The 19,409-nt window shown below is 43.0% G+C and overlaps 1 protein-coding gene across 1 annotated transcript in view; it reads right to left on the reverse strand.

Annotated features, from left to right (window-relative positions):
• Positions 1 to 19,409, reverse strand: part of LOC308299697 (putative E3 ubiquitin-protein ligase HERC1) — a gene marked incomplete at its 5' end in the record, with an annotated part of 98,762 nt that overhangs the window by 13,439 nt on the left and 65,914 nt on the right. Inside the window, 16 exons of the mRNA XM_080743487.1 lie at positions 292 to 461; positions 2,117 to 2,219; positions 3,013 to 3,135; positions 3,637 to 3,792; positions 4,381 to 4,562; positions 5,006 to 5,144; positions 6,055 to 6,180; positions 6,626 to 6,691; positions 7,487 to 7,771; positions 9,687 to 9,860; positions 11,778 to 11,876; positions 12,621 to 12,752; positions 13,342 to 13,459; positions 13,967 to 14,166; positions 15,428 to 15,555; positions 17,872 to 18,102. Coding sequence (XP_080599613.1) covers positions 292 to 461; positions 2,117 to 2,219; positions 3,013 to 3,135; positions 3,637 to 3,792; positions 4,381 to 4,562; positions 5,006 to 5,144; positions 6,055 to 6,180; positions 6,626 to 6,691; positions 7,487 to 7,771; positions 9,687 to 9,860; positions 11,778 to 11,876; positions 12,621 to 12,752; positions 13,342 to 13,459; positions 13,967 to 14,166; positions 15,428 to 15,555; positions 17,872 to 18,102 — 2,432 coding nt within the window. The remainder of the gene's footprint in view (positions 1 to 291; positions 462 to 2,116; positions 2,220 to 3,012; positions 3,136 to 3,636; positions 3,793 to 4,380; positions 4,563 to 5,005; positions 5,145 to 6,054; positions 6,181 to 6,625; positions 6,692 to 7,486; positions 7,772 to 9,686; positions 9,861 to 11,777; positions 11,877 to 12,620; positions 12,753 to 13,341; positions 13,460 to 13,966; positions 14,167 to 15,427; positions 15,556 to 17,871; positions 18,103 to 19,409) is intronic.

Below are 19,409 nucleotides of genomic sequence, written 5' to 3' on the forward strand. Positions count from 1 at the left end.
AAACTAAAAGTGTTCCAAGCATCTAAAAAATTCCCAACGTTTTGAAAATAGCAGATCAACAAGCTCCATGTCGCGATGTAGATCGTCTGCTTTGGCTATATCATCATAAGGCGAAGTATATAGGACTTAAATGGATATTTAACTTTCAAACATGTTTGGGGTGATTTTAATGTCTACTCTGGCTTTCGTAAGCACCCCAGACAGTTTTTAAGTTGTGTGATTCAGTATTTAGATATTTGATATTCATGTTGATCAGAGTATACAGTTGAAGGGGTCAAGATGTTTCCTCACCTGTCCCTCGTTGTTGCAGCCCCAGGCATAGACATCTCCTGTGGAAGTGAGCACCAGGACGTGTTCAGAGCCCACAGCAATGTCCACGATGTACAGACCCTCCAGCGCGGGCACCACCTGAGGATGGATCTTATTCTTCAGCATGGAATCTGGCAGACCGATCAGGCGCTCTAATGGGAGAAGGGACAACACAATGATAGCTGAGTGTTTAAAGTCCTACTGTATAAGATCCATTTTTGTAGTCTTTTTGCCGATTTCCAATGCCTGTATCATTTTGGCGAGAGTGTCAAAAGAAATTGTGCTTAGACAAGTTGCAAAAAGACATATTTGGTGGGTTTTATTTAATTGAAAAGGTTACACAGTGTAACCAATGAATACAATTTTGTCCAATCTGTATGGTAGAGTATGTTATAATACAATATAACATAATACACAGGCCCGGGGCTGGGACATCTGACGCTCTGGGCAATGTACCTATGATGCGCCCCCCCCCCCCCCCACGGACCACACGCCTCCCCCCCCCCCCCCACGGACCACACGCCTCCCCAAGTGTTACCGACAAGGGTTTTCAGCTGGTTAATTATCAGTTGCCTTAATGGTCCACGTCACACTGTTAAAAACCAGCATGCGCACGCAGGTAGGCACCGAATGAACCCCACCGCTCATAGGATGCAATGGATGGCACTTGCATTCCATCAAACTTTCAGATGCCGTTTTTCTCCCAGTGTGGAGGAAGAATGCTTAGGATTTTTACTGTAAATTCTCACACTTGAAATACATAATCCTTAGTTTCTGTTGATTGTAAACAATAATAGCGATTCAAAACAGTTGTCCTTCAAACCCCACCTCTATTCACCGTCATCAGAACAGAGGGAGCGCTCCTCTTGATCACCCACCCGATCCACTGGATCACCAGAGCGTCTACTGCTCGCCCAGCTGCAGTCCATGAAGCCTAATTATGCTCCGTCCTGCGACGGTGTCGCGCGCAGAGCCGCAGACCTCCAAGCTCAGAAGGGTTGCATTGGTGACGCGATGTGAGTTTGTATATCAGCTACTCTTGACGTGGAACACCGTTGCGCAATGATGAAGTATATATGTCTCGATAAGGGCGCTCCCATGGGAGCACCTCACTAGCACACAAGAGGAGGTTGAATAACCAGTGCTCCCCAAAACAACAGGTTTGGGGATCTGTTGGGAATTGATTACATGATACAGTCAGCTGTGCATTCAGTCTCAATGTTAGTAAACAAATAATTGGTCTATTATCTTGCATTGCGGCAAGGGGAAGAATGCATGCAGCGCTTCTCTCTCCTCTGGCGCCCCCTGGCGCCCCCTTGTGCCATTGCGCCCCTGGGCACTTGCCCACAATGCCCTGCGTAATCGCCGCTTCTGATAATACAAATGGGCTGGTTGTATTTTGTCTTCCTGCTCTTCTATTGAGGCAAATCAAAGGTCATGTCTCACCTAGATACAGGATCTGACACAAATTTTTACCTGATGGTAAAGGTTCAATGTATCCCCTGAACAAGCAGACAGGCTCCAGCTCAATGGTAAAGCACTTGCGCGGAAAAGCGGGTTCAAATCCGGGGTAGAAGAGGTAAGTTACATAGTGTAGCTTTAACCAGGTAAAAGCCCTCTGAGATCCAAAATCTTTTTCTCAGAGTCCTGGCCAAGAAAGGCACCCGAAAACAGCATTTAAATTAGAGCCCAACCAATTATATCTGGTAGATAAATCGCACATGATTTTCCTCTTTTTCATGACACCAGCATCGTCAATTACGGAGCCCACGCGACTTGATTTGAACCACTTTCCATAATAGCGTACCTTGTCCGAAGGTGTAAACATGCCCATCGTTGGCCAGAACCACAGAGAACTGAGTTCCACAGCTGACCTTCCAAATTCCCTTGTTGCACAGTTGCTCGATTTTCTGAAAATAAAATGACATTTGTAAGTACTTTACAAATTCAGTGGGAAGAACAACATCTATAGAGACAAATCCTATTTTTTGTCCCTTTAAAGCTGCAATCCTTAAATGAATATGATGTTATTTGGCCCAATATGTATGGTCAGAGTATCTTTTAATCCTAAATAACTAATTCATCAGCAGTGGTTGGAGGTGGTCTCCCTACGCTTCCGTTGAGTAATTCAGACCCTGATGTCTATTAGGACAACTACATTGACAAGTAGTCTTGCCTGAAGTTCATATGCACAATAATCTCCCCCATACCACTGACTCTAAGTGAGCAGCAGAGCGTTGGACGAGTTTGAATCCTGATTATGAGCATAAAAATGATGCATCGCAGCTTTAACCTATTTAGACTTGTTAAAGAACCACTTTAACCATTATTTTATGCTGTAACTATTAAAAAATAGCAGATATACAAGCTTGCAGCGCGGCACCAAGTGCCGCGCTGTGAGCTTGTATATCTGCTATTTTTTGAGAAATCTGAATTATTTTATTTTATTAAAAAATAAAATAAAATAATCTTTGAATATATCTTTTTAAAAGCGAACATTTGTAACTAAAATATTTGCTTCTGGGTCAACATATTTTGAGATGGGGGTCTGCGGAAAATAAAAAAGTTTGAGTACCAGTGATTTAGAAGAAGGATTTAGAAGAAATTTATAGAAATGGGTCAAAATATTCAAGGCGATTTTCAAGATTTTCAAAAACAGCAGATCTAAAAGCTCACAGCGCTGCACTAGGAGCTGTAACATACCTGGGGGTAACACTTGGCGGTGTAGGAACCTGTGCCCAGTTTGCCGTAGTCCCCGTCCCCAAACGCCCACACCGTCATGCCATCAGACGAGAGCACCAATGTGTGGTTGAGGCCACAGGACACCTACAGTACAGTACAGTACAGTAGGTACAGGAACATTAAGCAATCTGACCAGCCTTTTGTTTTACATAACATAGTTGTTGGGCCAAAACCTTTTTCATTATTAATCTCATAAATTAATGCACTAGACCAGGGGTCTTCAACATGGGATCCGGGAACCCTAGGGGGTCACCAGAGTTAAAAATACACATTAAACGAACAACCTATACTGATGAGATTGCTGTCAAACAAGTCTAAGCTGTCTCAAAATTCTATTCTATTCTAACACAATTTTATACAATAATTTATAAAATGAGTGAAACTGGGTTTTATAAATACGGTAGTTAATCAATGAAAATTATTAACAAGAGCATGTGACTATATAATAACTACATTTGATTACAGTGCGAGGTTTCCGCCCCAACAGCGGCGATATGTAATTAAAAGCAATCTGGCCACCCTATTTTTAACATAAATAAAATAATCCACACGACATGTTAGAATAAAAAATATGTTGATGATGACCTGTCCCACATGATATCCCTCGAGGGCGGTCACCCTTTCGGGAAGCATCTTGTTGGATGTTGACCTTTGACCTAGCCTGCCAGAGTCACCACTGCCGAAGGTAAACAGTTTACCGTCTGCTGTCACCACGGCAGAGTGCCTGAAGCCACAAGACACCTGGGAACAGAGAGACAGAGACACACACGGTGTCCTGTGAAGCTCTGACAGAACACTGGGCTGTTTGGTTATGCATTAGGGCATGAATAGTGATTTTTAGTATTCTAATTATTCAACCTCAAAGTATTCGAATAGTCGAATATTCGACAGGACTGGCCAAACTGTCAAATATTGAGTAAGCAAGAGGCGAACATTGTGAAAATAGCCGATCTACATGCTCACAACGTTGCGAGGCGTTGTGAGCATGTAGATCTGCTATTTTCACAATATTTATCTGCGGAACCGAGTCACATTAAATGTAATACCTACAATTCCAAGTGCTTGTCAGGGTGGGGGTCCCCAGTTCAAATATGTTTATTTTGGGGTCACAGCCTAAAAAGGTTTGACAACCCCATAGAGCATTAACAAAATCATCCACAAAACAATAAAAAATATAAAAAAAAATAAGCAAATATTCGACTTCGGTGAACAACAACGAATAGTGACTTTGATATTCGAATATTCGATGAATGCCCTATTACGCGTAATTTCTTGCAGGAGACGAGTCAGCATCTGATATGGGCGCGGTGGTGGAGAGTTGGCGTTTACCTGAACCACCTCTTCTCCTTGCAGGCTCTCTATCTGCTTGGGTCTCCTCTGCGTCTCACTGTTGCCATGACCCAGCTTCCCAAAGTCTCCGTCCCCCCAGCTGAACACCTCCCCCGTCTCCGTCAGGGCCATGGAGTGACCGTCTGAACCACACGACGTCACCAGCTGCGTCACTACGTAACCTGCAACACACACAACGTCAGGTCAGTAGGGTAATGGGTTCATATAGATTATTTTTAATGAAGATGAAAACAGATGCCAAACAAATATTAATACATCCAAAGCGTAATGATTTCTCATATCCAACAGCTGAATTAAAACAAGACAAGTTCTAATAATGGCGTGGCTTCCCCATAGATCTCTCATGTTGATGATGACATCATATAGATCAGTGGTTCCCAAACTTTTAAGCCTGTGAACCAAAATTTATGTCTATCCCGGGACCCAAACTAGTTAAAATAGAAGATCTACAGGCTCACAATCACAACGCATCGATTCGCGGCTATTTTCACTTCCACACATGCACACACACACGCGCGCGCACACACACGCACACGGTTTCCATGCGGCAACAATATTGGATGCAACAGAAGTGTGTTGAAAAGGAGTGAGTGATGAGTTAAACCTTGCAGGGCAGAGATGACGGTGGGCGTGTGCAGGTCATCAGAGTTCCCCAAGCCCAGTCTTCCATACTGACCCTCTCCAACAGCCAACGCTGTGCCATTGATCAGCACCAAGAATGTACAGTTCTGGCCACACACCACCTGACAGGACAAAACAACACAAACAAATACATAGTATGAATAAATAGCAACATAGACAACACGGGCCACTTCCAAAAACGTTTTAAATATCTGGATAAGGCTAAATGTAGGAACAGGAAAGTAGGACGCCACTAGAGCAGTGATTTTCAACCCTTTTCATACAGTATCAAGATCCTTTATTTACTTGGAATTTGGAGCCATGGACCATGTGATGAGATTTAGCCTCTCAGACAGAGTCAAATGAAACCGAATGGACCCGTATGGGTCCATCCATTTAATGGGGACCAACTGGAGCCCTCTCAAGGACCACTGGTGGTCCCCAGACCACTGGTTGAAAACCATTGCACAAAAAAATGTAAAAAAATGTAAAAATATATATTGTTTGTTTTTGGTCTGTAGATAGTGTACTGCACTTCTCAATGTGCCGCCAGGGGTCTCCCAGGGGTCCTCAGGGGGCCTCAGGAGGTACAGTAAAGTAAGTACTGTAGCCGTGTGGCGCACATGTCAGGAGCCTATATTCTGTTTCCTTAGCAAGAGGCAGCTTTATGTACAAGTACACCCCCTGGACATGACACTAGTAGTATGTCACAGGAACTTAGACCCAATCCAATCCTTGATGCTGCTTAGTGCCAAGCAGGGAGGCATTGGGTAGCGTTTTTTATAGCCTTTGTTATTATGACTCGACTGGGGATTGAACCCCGACCTCCTAGTCTCACTCTAACCACAAGTCCACTGAGCTGGTGGCTTCCAGGGGGCCCCCAGCTACAGTAAATGATTGATAGTTAGTAAGCAAATGGGTCCTTAGAAGTTCTGTAACTCTGAGAGTACACAAAAAGGGCCTGTTTTCAAACTGGCGGTCCTTGAAAAGAAAAAAAGAAAATGAGAACCACTGGTGTACTAACTACTGTACCTGTTTGGTCTGGGAGAGAGAGGGGACAAGTGTTGGCACCATTAAGTTGGTGCCTGTATCTGTCATATGTCCATAGCGCCCGTTCCCCCACAGATACACGTCACTCTTTCCCCCTTGTTGCCAGTCCTGGGGAAACATAAAATACAACACATGACCATTAACAAACTATAAATAGTTAAGTCCAAAGGCTGCAAAACCTGTGAGGTGTTATTTTAAACAAATGTCCAATAGGGATGCTAAGGTTTATGTGGTTACGTTATGCTGATTACTTTAGTATTCTTTAAGTTTGTGCTCTCTATCCATTCTACCCTTAAAGAGTTGAATTGACATCCAGGTTTTTGCAGTGGAGAAACGTAATAGTTCATGAGGGTTAGGTCACTTTAGTAAATGTAACTGAAAAGCATTATTTGGAATAGATGTTCCAAGGAGAGTGTCCTTGAATGAACAGAGCAGTGTTTATCAAGCCAGGAACACGTGAGTGAATAATCCCCATATTGCAATATGCAACTAAACCAAACGAGGGCATGTCAGTCACATTGTGTCACATCGTGTCAGCACAGCTGGGTATTACCTCAGGTCTGGTGGTGGCCCATGACATCAGCTGCTCATCCATCCTGAAACTCCACTTGCTATTATCCTAGAAGGGTGAAATGACGTGACATTATGTACAGCATAAACACAGGATTAATATACTTACAGTAAGCAACGCACTGTCAGCTTCGGGTTTCAGTCACAAAGTCCTTGGATGCCAGTCTATGACGACACTGTGTACACGTGTTCGGCTATCGGTATCCAGCGTTGCACAGGCTACTGAGGCTAGTTCATGATGTCAGTCATCTACTGTAAGATGTCAGTACAGTATGTCTATATTTGGGCATAATATATGGACAAACACACAGACCAGCAACTTAAACTTTATAGAACTAGAGGCCCTCACACCTATGTCGCACTGCCGATCCGACCGATATATCTCAGTCCTAGTGTCAGAGAATCCGTTGTACACATCTGTCTGTGTTCCTTTTGTGCCCATATATGGAGATCCCTGATGTCATTAGTATATGCCCATTTGGCATGTTTTGAAATAATAATGAAAAACAAAATGTAGGAAACCAAAATGTAAGGGACCCATAGAAATGTGTCCTCGACCCACAAATGGGTCCAGACCCAGTGTTTGGGAACCAGTGCTTAGTAGAATATGACCGTTGAACTGCTTTTCATTTACTCACTAGTTTACACACACACAAAAAAGGTAAGCGCACACATAGGGGGAGACCTCATAACAGTGGATTCCATGGACTCTGTGGGTTCCTTTAGGGGGATCTATTCTAAATTGACCCATACAAGTCTCAACTCCGTCAATGTACAAATGGAACCAAATGAACCCGTGAGGGGAGACCTTTGAATGTTTGAGAAACACTGCCTCATAACTCACTAGCGGCCTGATGACCTCCACGGCGCCGGCCTCTTGGAACTCGGGAACGCTGAAGGACTCGGGGAAGGTGGAGCCCCTGGCGAAGGCCTCGGCACTGCGGACGGTGGTGGCGTAGGTGGCCAGCCAGCTCCACTCCCGCGGGCAGAGGGTGGTCTCGGGGCCGGTGTGGTGAGGGGGCAGCGGGTAGCAGCACAGCTGGCGGTCCAGAGACAAGCCCACCGCCAGCGAGGCCAGGCTCTGCAGGAAGGCACTGTGGACCAGCTGGTCGCCAGCTGTCACGTGGCTCTGTGGAGCAAGGAAACATACACACACACACACACACACAGTGAGATGTTCACCAGCTGTCACATGGCTCGGTGGCAGGGAAGCACTTCAGTGACAAGCCAGTGGGCCAATTACATGAGTTATATTTCGTTGTTGTCGGGTGGAAACCTTGTATGTCCAAAACCGTTTGTTTTGTATTTATCATTTTAAAAATGATTTAAATTAGTGAAAACAGACGATCTACAAGCACACAACGCCTCGCACCGCGAGGCGTTGTGTGCTTGTAGATCTGCTGTTTTCACTACTTTCGTGCAAACAGTTTAATTTTTACTTTTGTGCAAACAGTTAATTTTTTTCCTAATGGCCGGCCTGTACCGGCCGGGAATGAACCGGCCGTTCGGGAGTTGTCCCGCTTTTCCCAATGGCCAGCAGCACGTCCCTGAGGACAGTACACAGGCAGAGAGAGCCCTGTGCATTGGCGGGGGATAGACTTGCCAGTGGATTCAAACGGGAGCTCCCTATTTGATCTTTGATCTGTCTGTTTGTCTTTGATCTGTGTAACCATATCTGTTTAACCATTATTTTATGCTTTAGTCATTGCAAAATAGCAGAGCTACAAGCTCACAGCGTGGCGCTGCGAGCTTGTAGATCAGCTATTTTTGAAGAATCTTGAACATTTTTGCAAGTTGTTGAATATTTTGACCCGATTCTATACATTTTGAAGAGATATATCCAAAAGATTTGATGAAGATTCCACGATTTAAAAAAAATAGCAGATCTGTGAGCTTGCATATATGCCATAAAATAATTCCAGGTCTTAATGGGTTAAGAGAAAGTTGATTAACAGAAACTGATACTGCAATATCAGGATCTAGGGACGAAATAGACGTTTGCGTTATCGCTGAGATCCAGCTATGACGTAAACCTCCAGTAAAGTCTATGAGCTGCTTTCCCCTTGGTTATTACTGGACCTTAACCTTGCAGGCAGTTAGAGTTACTAAATATGCCTCCATATGTCATTGCTTGGTGTCATTGTTGTTCTCCATTGTCCACATATAGACAAACATATCTTAACTCGGAACACTTTCCAACTTTGCTTTCATTCACTATATATAAAATATAAATGTTGTTTTAGTGATGTTATCACATCCTGACAATGTCCAGATAATCAGATCAGGATCGTGGTCTGGAGGCGGCCTTTCATGCATGTAGACTGTCCGTGCCTGGTCTTGCGGAACGCGGACATTCTATGCCCCAGAACAGCACCCGGCAAATCTCACCGGGAGTCTCCGGCCAATAGCATTTGTTCTCCCCCCCCCCCTCTCTGTCTGCTGTTCTCTCTGTTCTGCTCCTGCTGATGGCCGCTCGCATGATGAGGACGTGATCCACAGTGGATACGGTTTGGGGTGCATGTATACATACGGTTTATCACGGTGATAAATCATAGCAATTTTGATCAATTTTAATGGGTAAGTATATACAAACCAGTTCACATGAACAATACTGATGTAAAATAAGATATCTGAACGGCCACAAATATTTTATATGCGCTAAATTACAGTTAAAATGTCATGAACCACAGTTACAGGGGGGCTGACCCAGGCTTTTCTTCTTGAAATGCCTGGATCCCGAGGCTAGTCCGTGCCAGACGCGTTGACTGTAAATATTGTTTGGATATGCAAGTGGTGGTGCCTCGGTAGAATCATTCGTTAGCTCAGTGTGAGGGTGACATGAGGATGAAATGCAATCTTTTGTATTCATTTCCTTCCTCAGAACAGTATACAATATATGTGGAAAATTAAATCAGAAATATGCATAGGCATTGAATGCCCAGCTGGCACAAATGCACATCTCTGGGGAACATACTACATGCACTCGACACACAGAGTTGACACTACAGCCTGGTATATACTAAAGGCCGGGCGTGAATACTAACCCGTTCATAGTTGTACTGCTCCTGCAGCAGCAGAGGCAGTCTCTCCAGTAAGACAGCCAGGCAGGGGGCTCGGTTCAGTCCCAGGATGCCCTGGGTCCTGAGGACCGTGCGACAGGAGGCCAGAACGTGGTTCTGGCTGACCCAGTCTGGACTGCAGCAGATCAGCAGAACATCCTTCATGAGGAAGAAAACAAAGAGACAAAGCAATCAACCTACACCGTACTGTTGATCTTGAGCAATTCTTTGATTTAGTTTTAGTCAGTCTTTTTAATAGAATTCCATTTTGTTTTAGCTGTCTTTTAGTCGTCTGAAAAGTTTGAGTTTAAGTCTAGTTTTAGTCTAAGAAAGACTAAATCTACAGTTGATTTTGTCGACAAAAGATTATGATGGCGCGTCTTGGCGGCGTCTTAATGGCTGATTTTACACTTGGTTGCATGCTGAAAATAGGAGTTGTGAGCTTGTAAATCAGCTATTTTCAGAGAGCAACACCCAAGTGCAAAAAAAAAATGTAATTACTCGTCTTTTAGTTCTACTGGATCTCTTCTCCACACACCCTAACATTTTAGTTAGTCTAGTTTTTATTTGTTGAAGAAATCACAGCTTAGTTATTTAGTTTTCATTTCGTTTTCGTCGGCAGAAAAAAGGTAGTCAACAAAAAATAAATTGTTGTAGTTTTAGTCAATGAAATCAACACCACATACACTACATTGTCAAATATTAGAGGCAGAAATGATGAAAATAGCCGATGCGAGGCACTGTGAGCATGTAGATCGTCTCTTTTCTCAACGGAATAGATCGAGTCAAACTAAATGTAATGCCAACTTCTACAATTCCAAGTGCTTGTGCAGGGTGGAGGCGGGTCCCCAGTTAAAATAAGATTATTTTGGGGGTCGCGGCCTGAGAAGGTTGAGAACCACTGGTGTAAGACAATCCCTGTGAGTCAGACGGTGTGACTCATGGACATCATCTGGAGTGTCTCACAGGCTGGGGAGCCTCTTGGCTCACGCTGTACCTCCTGGAATGTCTGGAGCACAAGACACGGCGTCATTGATGTCTCACTGCTTTGATTGGTCGACTATGAATGCCCAGAGCTTTGAGTCATGAGCCATAGATTGTCTTATTACAGCATAAACTAGGCTTTAGATTTCAAGTACATCAGATTACAATACATTATGAGCGTTATTTAAAGCTCGGTTTTGACAGAACAATGTCAAAGGGATACTTGTGTAATTCTCCTGGAGATTATACAAGATGTTTATGTGTTGTTGAGGCCGCAATCCATAGCTTTTATGTCCTTCCCCTGGGATTTCCTGCTTGGCGAGGGGAAATGGTGCACTTATGAGCTTCTGGCAGTACAACTTGTTTACCAGTAGGTGTCCTACTGTCTGTTTGTCTCAGTGGAAAAGTAGGGAGACCACCCCCAACCCCTGCAGATGTACCAGTTATATTGTATTAACGTTGAAATAATGTTTTATTCATTAAATAAAGTTCTGGATTGCAGATGACCCTTCTATTGTAAATACCCTTTATTTTGCTAAAAAAGGGACGAGGGGATCCGAGCACTCAGTTCTTGCCCCAAAGAAGACTGTGAAGGTCGAAACATGTTGGTTTTAAAGAAATAAACTTTGTTTTAACTTTAAGTTCTCCTCCTGACTCTTGAGTGCTCGGATCCCCTCGTCCTTTTTAACAGTATTTTCCCACTGATCCTGGTAGCACCACTTACTTTTTAAGACGTTTTTTTATCTCCATTGAGCACCCGGTTGTTCTCTGTTTTTATCCTTTATTTTGCATTGTATTTTACGGCTGTTTTTCTGATGATATCTTCTGCATAATACTGTGTTCAGTCATTCAATGTTATATGAGTTTAAAAAAAAAAGGATCTCATTGTAAATAAGCTGTGTGCTTTCTGAGCTTATCCTTTGAGTTGACCGTGTACCAGTGAACTGTATTGTCATGAAACCTTTTCCTATGCAGAATTCTAATAAATACTTCAATTAATCAATCAATCAATCAATCAGTGAGCTTTAATATAGCAGCAAATCTGCCATATTAAAGCTCTGAAGCAGCGCTTAATTAAAAGATATGTTTTACCTTTGACCTTCCTGAACATACGACCACTCCCACATTTGGTATCCAGGTAATGTTGACTAGTGAACCCAATCCTGTCACTGTTTGTAAGACAGAACCATCCTAGAGGAGGCAGAAAGAGGAAGCATTGGTTAAAACACATGGTAGGCATGGTAAAAAGAAAAGGCATGGTTTATCTTTCACTAGTATTACTGTTTATGTATCCTTTTGACTGTGCAGTAGGGCATTCACGAATACAGAGTTTTAGTATTCGAATGATTCGACCTCAAAGTATTCGAATAGTCGAATATTTGACAGGACTGGCCAAACTGTCAAATACTTAAGTAAGCAAGAGGCGAACATTGTGAAAATAGCCGATCTACATGCTCACAACGCCTCGCAACGCAATAGCGTCTGCTATTTTCACAATATTTATCTGCGGAACCGAGTCCCTTTAAATGTAATACCTACAATTCCAAGTGCTTGTCAGGGTGGGGGTCCCCAGTTCAAATATGTTTATTTTGGGGGTCACAGCCTAAAAAGGTTTGAGAACCCCTGGTATAGAGCATTAACAAATTCATCCACTGACAACTCATTCTTATGACTTCCTATCTAGCCACGCTTTATAAACTATATATTTTTTAAAGAGAAAACAATATAAAAATAAAAATAAGCGAATATTCAACTTCGGTGAACAACGTCGAATAGTGACTTTGATATTCGAATATTCTAATATTTGGTGAATGCCCTACTGTGCAGATGTTCTCAATGGGGTTCATTTAGCTGGGGGGGTCCCCATGCAGGACCCCAGCTAAATGGGGTCCTGGGGAAAACAAATCATACAGTTAGGAGACGTTAAGACATTACCTTTAGAGACCAGATGTTCAGAAGACCTCCGATGCCTCCGGATGCCAGAGCCAGCCCGCTGGGGCAGAAGGACAGGGTCCTCGCCGCCGTGATGTGGCCGTTCAGCGTGAACACACACACTGCGCCGTCACACTACGCAAGACAACAAACACACAGAACTGATTTAGTCATAGTGATAATGATATTCTATCCCATACATGGGCAACTGGCGGCCCAGGGGCCACATGCGGCCCCCACCTTCACTTAATGCGGCCCTCAGGTTAATTAATACCGGAATACTGATAAATAATTGATTTCAGCTGTTACAATTCCAAACATGACCTGCTTTAATTCCGTCAGTCATTCAGAAATAACAAAAAATAATTCAGGATTCCAATTCAAAAGAAGCAAAAATAGCCGATCTACAAGCTCAAAACGCATCGCGCTGCGATGCGTTTTGAGCTTGTAGATCTGCTATTTTGGCTTCTATTGTATGCAATACTAGATTGACAAATTTGGCCCTCTGGAGTGAGTGTGGAAATATAGTGGCCCTCACCATCATCAAAGTTGCCCACCCCTGTTCTATCCAATCAAACTAGGATGTTTACGTTGGCTATGGAAAGAAATAGCAGATGTACAAGCTAATTTCAGGTAGGACAGTACGGATTGCACCTTTAATCTGTATAGCGCCTTTCAAACATCTAAAGCCGGTGGAGAGTTTCAAAATCATAGGGACACTGACCTTAGCACCACTGCCCTTGTCCTGACTGGGGCATCTGCTGCTCTGTGCTTTGGGTAATGACACACTAGTGCCCCCCTGTGGCAGCGTCCACACATGCACCCCACCATTCTGACAGCCCCTGTTCAAATGAGAGAGAGAGAGAGAGAGAGAGAGTGAATGAGAGAGAATGTGAATGTGTGACACTCACCAGCTGGTGAATGGAAGGTTAAATCCCTGGCAGAGTCATACCAAATACTCTCCCCGAGTGAGAGTGAGAGGAGAAAAAAAAAAAGAAGATCTTAGATTTTCTTAGATCTTTTCTTTTATTTATTCATGGCATTAAATCATTGCATTTATTCAAAATGTTTTGAAACATAAATAATAATAATAATAATTCAAAAACAAATTAGGAAACCAAACATTATCCCGACCCAGTATTTGGGAACCAGGGCATTAGAGTGCAATATGTATTGCAGGGACTCTCTAGGTTCCTTTATGGGGGTCTAAATTGACCCTCACATGTCTGTAACTTTGACAGGGTACAAATGGAACCAAATGGACCCGTTCCATTTGTACACTGTCAAAGTTAAGGGGAGACCTTCACATTTCAAAGTTTGAGAACCACTGATGTAGAGGCATTACTCACACAGCCATCATGAGCCTGGGGTTCTGGGCTCTAGCGGGGAGCGGGCACCAGTCGGCCACGGTGACCACGCTGCTGTGGAAGAGGGAGTGGACGGGGGTCCAGGAGCCCCCGGAGCGAGCCCAGATCTTCACCACCTCGCTCCGCCCCGTCGACAGCAGCAGGTGCCCTGTGGGATCCCACTTGAGGGAACTCATGCTCTCCTGTGCAATAAAAGGAAAGGGGGAAAGGTTCAAATTCGTTCTCCTGCTATCAGTGCTATGCCACTAACATGTGGAACACCCTACCGAAGGCCTTAAAGTGTGAATCCCTAACTTCCTTTAAAATTGGTCTGAAAACCACCTACAGACGGCTGCTTCTCGAAACTTGTAATAGACTAGTAAGACACCTCAGGGTGCCATCTGGCCAGTGATGTTTAAGGGACCAGTTACGCATATATGGAGACCCCTGCATGATAGTCAACAATGTTATGTCAAAACATGCCCATATATGGGCATTACCAAATATGGGCATTCCCAGATATGTCCTTAATATTGATAACATATAATATCCTTAATTATGTCCTTAATATTGATAATAGGAATCTCCATATATGGGTATAAAATGTATGTTAATTAGTAAAGCCAAGCAGGGCCTTGGCGAGTTAGGGCCTGGTTTTGATGCCTGGGGATCTTCATATATGGGCATAAGGGGGTACCCTAACACCAGGGCTCCACTGGCTGCGTCGCGTTGCTCTGCGTCTTGACGGCGTCATTGACGCCGTCACATTGGCGTCCGACCGGCTCCACCGCAGCGCAGCGGCTGTGACTGTGAGGTATTCATTCTATGGCCAATATAGCCTATAGCCCAATATAGCCCATTTCCAAAACAACATGAAAATCACTTTCAAACAGGAATAAAACTATGAATGTGAACGTATAGAGCGCACTATGTTCACAGCAGAGAGCAGCAATGCACCACTGACCACTTTGTCATGATTATAGCCTGTTTACATAATTTTAGACCGCTGTATATTACATACAAAGATATGCTAGGATTTTTGGAATTTCTAGTCACCCTTGTGAATGGATAGCCAACAGCAGAAACGCACGTATACTAGCCTACATTTAAATATAGGCCTACAATGCATTTATTCATATTTTATACATGACTGGACGTTGTGGACGCCGTCAAAAAATTGAACCGGGGCGATTTTTGAGTTTGGACGCCGTCAAGGGAGCGTCCGACGCGGACGTTGACGTCGCCAGTGGAGCATCCCTTCATTGATTAAAACGGGAGCGTTCCCAACGCTGACGTTGACGCGACGCTCGACGCGCCCGGTGGAGCCGGGGGGTAACAGGGCATCATCTGGGAATGGTTATACAGTCTGGGAATGCCCATACTGTATGGACATTTTATTTATTTTATCCTTAATTAATATATATCCATATACATATTGAGTTGAATGGCGTTTTGTGCACTCACAGGGAAAGCTGACAGCACTACAGGTTGCTCCGTCTCGTAGGCCTCTGCCGTGGCCAGGAGGATCTTTCCATTGGGGTAGCCCACTGCAAACGGCCTGTCTTTACTGTACCAGGCTAAACACTGAGGAGCTGGGAGATGCCAAGAGAAAACACATGCCGTTAAGTACAGGGATGGTGGCGAACTTCAACCAGATTAAATCATCACATCCACATTACAACACATTGTTATAATGCAATGTATTATCTACTAGGGCATTAACGACTCAGTCGACTTCATTACACAAGTCGACTCCCACCAGAGAAAGTCGAAAGTCGAAGTTCTATTGTGAAAATAGCAGATCTACATGCTCACAACGCCTCGCGATGCGAGGCGTTGTGAGCATGTAGATCGGCTATTTTCACAATTTCTGCCTCTGTATATTGGACAATTTGGACAATGTTTAATTTGCTATTTCAGAGGTATTAAAAAGTCCTTAAATTGGCACTTTAGAAATGTGAAGATACCCTCTATACACTTAAACTTTATGTTGGTTTGTTTACCGTTGAGTGAGAAAATAATGTTTCGCATTAAGTTAATCATCTGGGGACCCCCCAAAATAATTGGGTGGTCGGGTCGTGTGTGATGTGATGGCGTCATCAAATGATAAAGTCGACTTCAACTCAACTTTTTACTGAGTCTAGTCGACTTGCAAAAATCACAAGTCGTTAATGCCCTATTATCTACAGTATAAGTCATCTGTCATCTATGGGGGTGTTTTTTCGCAGTGATTCTCAACCTTTGTATTTTCAAGGACCCCCATTTTGATATTCATTGGGCCACGGACCCCCATTTGATAAAGAATTGTATCTCTCAGACCTCGATTTACACTGTCAAATCCTCAGTGTCGATTTAACCCCGAGAGTGTAAACATTTTTGTACTGTACACTACTTTTTCACCATTCCCACTGTGGGCATGATAACTACTGTATAAAGATAACTATAACTATATCTTTCACCATTGTATATTTTTTATAGTTTGTGTCAACACTGCCATCCACTTGACTAGAGAACGATTTTTTTGTTTTTTTGTTCAAGGTTTCTTTATTATGTTTACAACTTGTATATGAATTCACAAAAATATACAAAGAATGATGTATTTTTTACCCTCCCACCCCCCCAAAGTTCTCGCTCCGAAAGAGCCACAACCCTGGTGTCTTGTACCCTTATCAATAGAAAAGAAAAGAGAATAATAATCATAGTGATAATAATAATAAGAAAGAAAAAATGTAAATAAGCACATTTACATGAACAATAGAGCGCAGTAAAGATTATCATTAAAAATGAATAAAATACGTATATACATACATTCAATGAAATAAAATAAAAAATAAAAACAAAACAATGGGGTCAGTAATATGGTTAATTGATGTCAGCAGCCTTCATCCTCTCAATATGTGTTAGGAAAGGTTGCCAAATGGCAAAGAATTTCAGATCGCCCTCGAATCCTCTTGTGGAGTAACGGATCTAGAGAACGATTTTAAAACGATATATTTTTCATAGTTATAGTTATAGTGCTCAGTGTGAATGGCCCTTTTCAGACCTGTAAGGTTCATTTGGTTCCTAACCATCAATCATTTACCGGTAGCTTGGGACCACCTGGAACCCCCTCGAGGACCCCTGGGAGTCCTGCACACCCCATGTTGACAACCAGCGTTTTGTAGCATTCAACACTAACAAATGCATGCCATTTAGACCTGGAACACATCTTTGTTGAGTTAGATTGTCACCTCTTTAAACATTATTTTATGTTTTAACTATTAAAAAATAGCAGATATACAAGCTCACAGCGCGGCACCGAGTGCCGCGCTGCGAGCTTGTAGATCTGCTATTTTTGAAAAAACTTGAAAATGATTGCAAATCTTTGAATATATATATTTTTAAAGACAACATTTGTAACTAAAATCTTTCTTTCTCAGGGTCCCTGGAAGAAAACATTTTGAGATGAGGGTCCGTGGACAAATACATAATAATTCTAAGGGTCCTTGACATTAAAAGGTTTGAGCACCACCAATATAGAAACATACGTTTTTCAGAAACGAAAGGAAAAATCAAACCTCGGTTCGAAGTGGAGCGGTGAATCTGAGCAGCTATACCGTGTGTGTGTGTGTGTGTGTGTGTGTGTGTGTGTGTGTGCGTGTGCTGCAGAACAGCGCCCCTCCTTTAACTTGTGTGTTGTGTGTGGCCACTCAAGGTATTGCCAGGCTACAGACACGGCCAGCCAGCCAGCCACATACATACATACATACATACCCACGGACATACCTGTCTATTGGGAGCGCTTTCACCGCTCCAAAAAATGTATAAGAAATTTTTTAGGATTTTTTTTTTTCAGGTCTTAAAGGATAATAAAGCCAATGGAACTGTGATCCCTGTGCAATGCATTCATCTCTAGTACATGACCTCACCTTCTTTCTTGTAGCAGTGGGTGAGCTCAGTGCCCTCCACCTGCAGTAGGTATTCATTCACTACCACCTGCAGCCAGCAGAGGGAGCCGTCCAGCCTGCCTAGCAGCAGGTTCTCAGCAGGGCTGCTCTTGCAGGCTCCTCCTGTCTGGCCAGTGACAAACGGTGAGGAGACCTGGGTCCAACACAGCGCCGTGATCCGTGACCTGTGGGCCTCCAGGTGATGGTGAGACCCTGAAGACAAAAACAAAAGCGTGACTTATTTCCTATCCCCACTTTAACCCAGAATTATTGAATGCTTTTTAACTATTGAAAAATAGCAGATATACAAGCTCACAGCTGCGAGCTTGTAGATCTGCTATTTTTGAAAAAGTCATGAAAATCTGTGCAAATCTTTGAATATATGTATTTTCAAAGCGAACGTTTGTAACTCAAATTTTGCTTCTGGGTGGTCCCTGGAACGAACTATTTTGAGATGGGGGTCCGTGGCCAAATAAATATCAGTTTGGGCGTCCTTCACATGAAAAGGTTTGAGAACCACTGACATAGTAGTCTCTCGAGAACAGACTAACTGAGCTCCAGTTAAGTGAAAAGGACCTTTTCTTTGACGATGGCTAGCCAGACTGCTGACATAGAAACATAGGTTTTTTTTTTTTTTAGATATACAAGCTGTGAGCTTGTATATCTGCTATTTTTCAATAGTTAAAGCATAAAATAATGATACACAATAATGTGTACCCGTTCTAAATGGGTTAAAAGGTGCAGGGATCATCACTATGCTGGCTTTTGGTGGACATTTTTTGTCAAAATGAGTGGACAATAATGTTACCAAAGAAACATCAAGAGCTATATCCCTGAGTGACCATAACAGGTCTGTAACTCAGAGTGCACACCTGTATTTTTGTACACACTCAGTGTTAAGGGGGTCATTGCAAATAAAACATTTGAGAATCACTATCAGTGCTGCTGCAACCCATTTTGGTGCCCGAAGCACAACAGGCTGTTGGGTGCCCTTACAGCCTTACTTACAATGTATCAGATCAGATCAGTCTCTGTATCTGTCTGTCTGTCTGTCTGTCTGTCTGTCTGTCTGTCTGTGAGTGAGTGCAGACTTAGAGTGAGTTGCAGACTGCGCTGCGGCCCCGCCCCCAGATCAAATGGATGAAACCATTGAGTCTTTTTCTTCTACTTTTTCTCTCTCATTTTTGGTGCCCTTTGGCACCAAAAAGAGTAATCATTGCTAAAGAGTAAATAGTAATCATTGCTAAAGAGTGTTTGTTCAGTAACAGGGGTCTCGCTGTCTCTCCAGCTCTTTAGTGAAAAGAAAATACATTTTCAGGTGGGTTACAAATGTTACTGTATCAAGTATGTGTTTCAGTTCCAATTTGTGCTCATTTCACTTGTTTATTGTCACTGTCGGCCAACTTTGTATCTCCAAGTTTCACATTTGTACGATTTTTCGTAAAGCAAAGCCCTGCTTCATCATAAGGAATTACCTGTATCTTCCGTAACCTTTAATAAGAAGCATTTCCTGGTTTTCC

The sequence above is a fragment of the Nannobrachium achirus genome, assembly GCF_963921795.1.
Source record: "Nannobrachium achirus genome assembly, chromosome: 15".
NCBI classification, from domain to species: Eukaryota; Metazoa; Chordata; class Actinopteri; order Myctophiformes; family Myctophidae; genus Nannobrachium; species Nannobrachium achirus.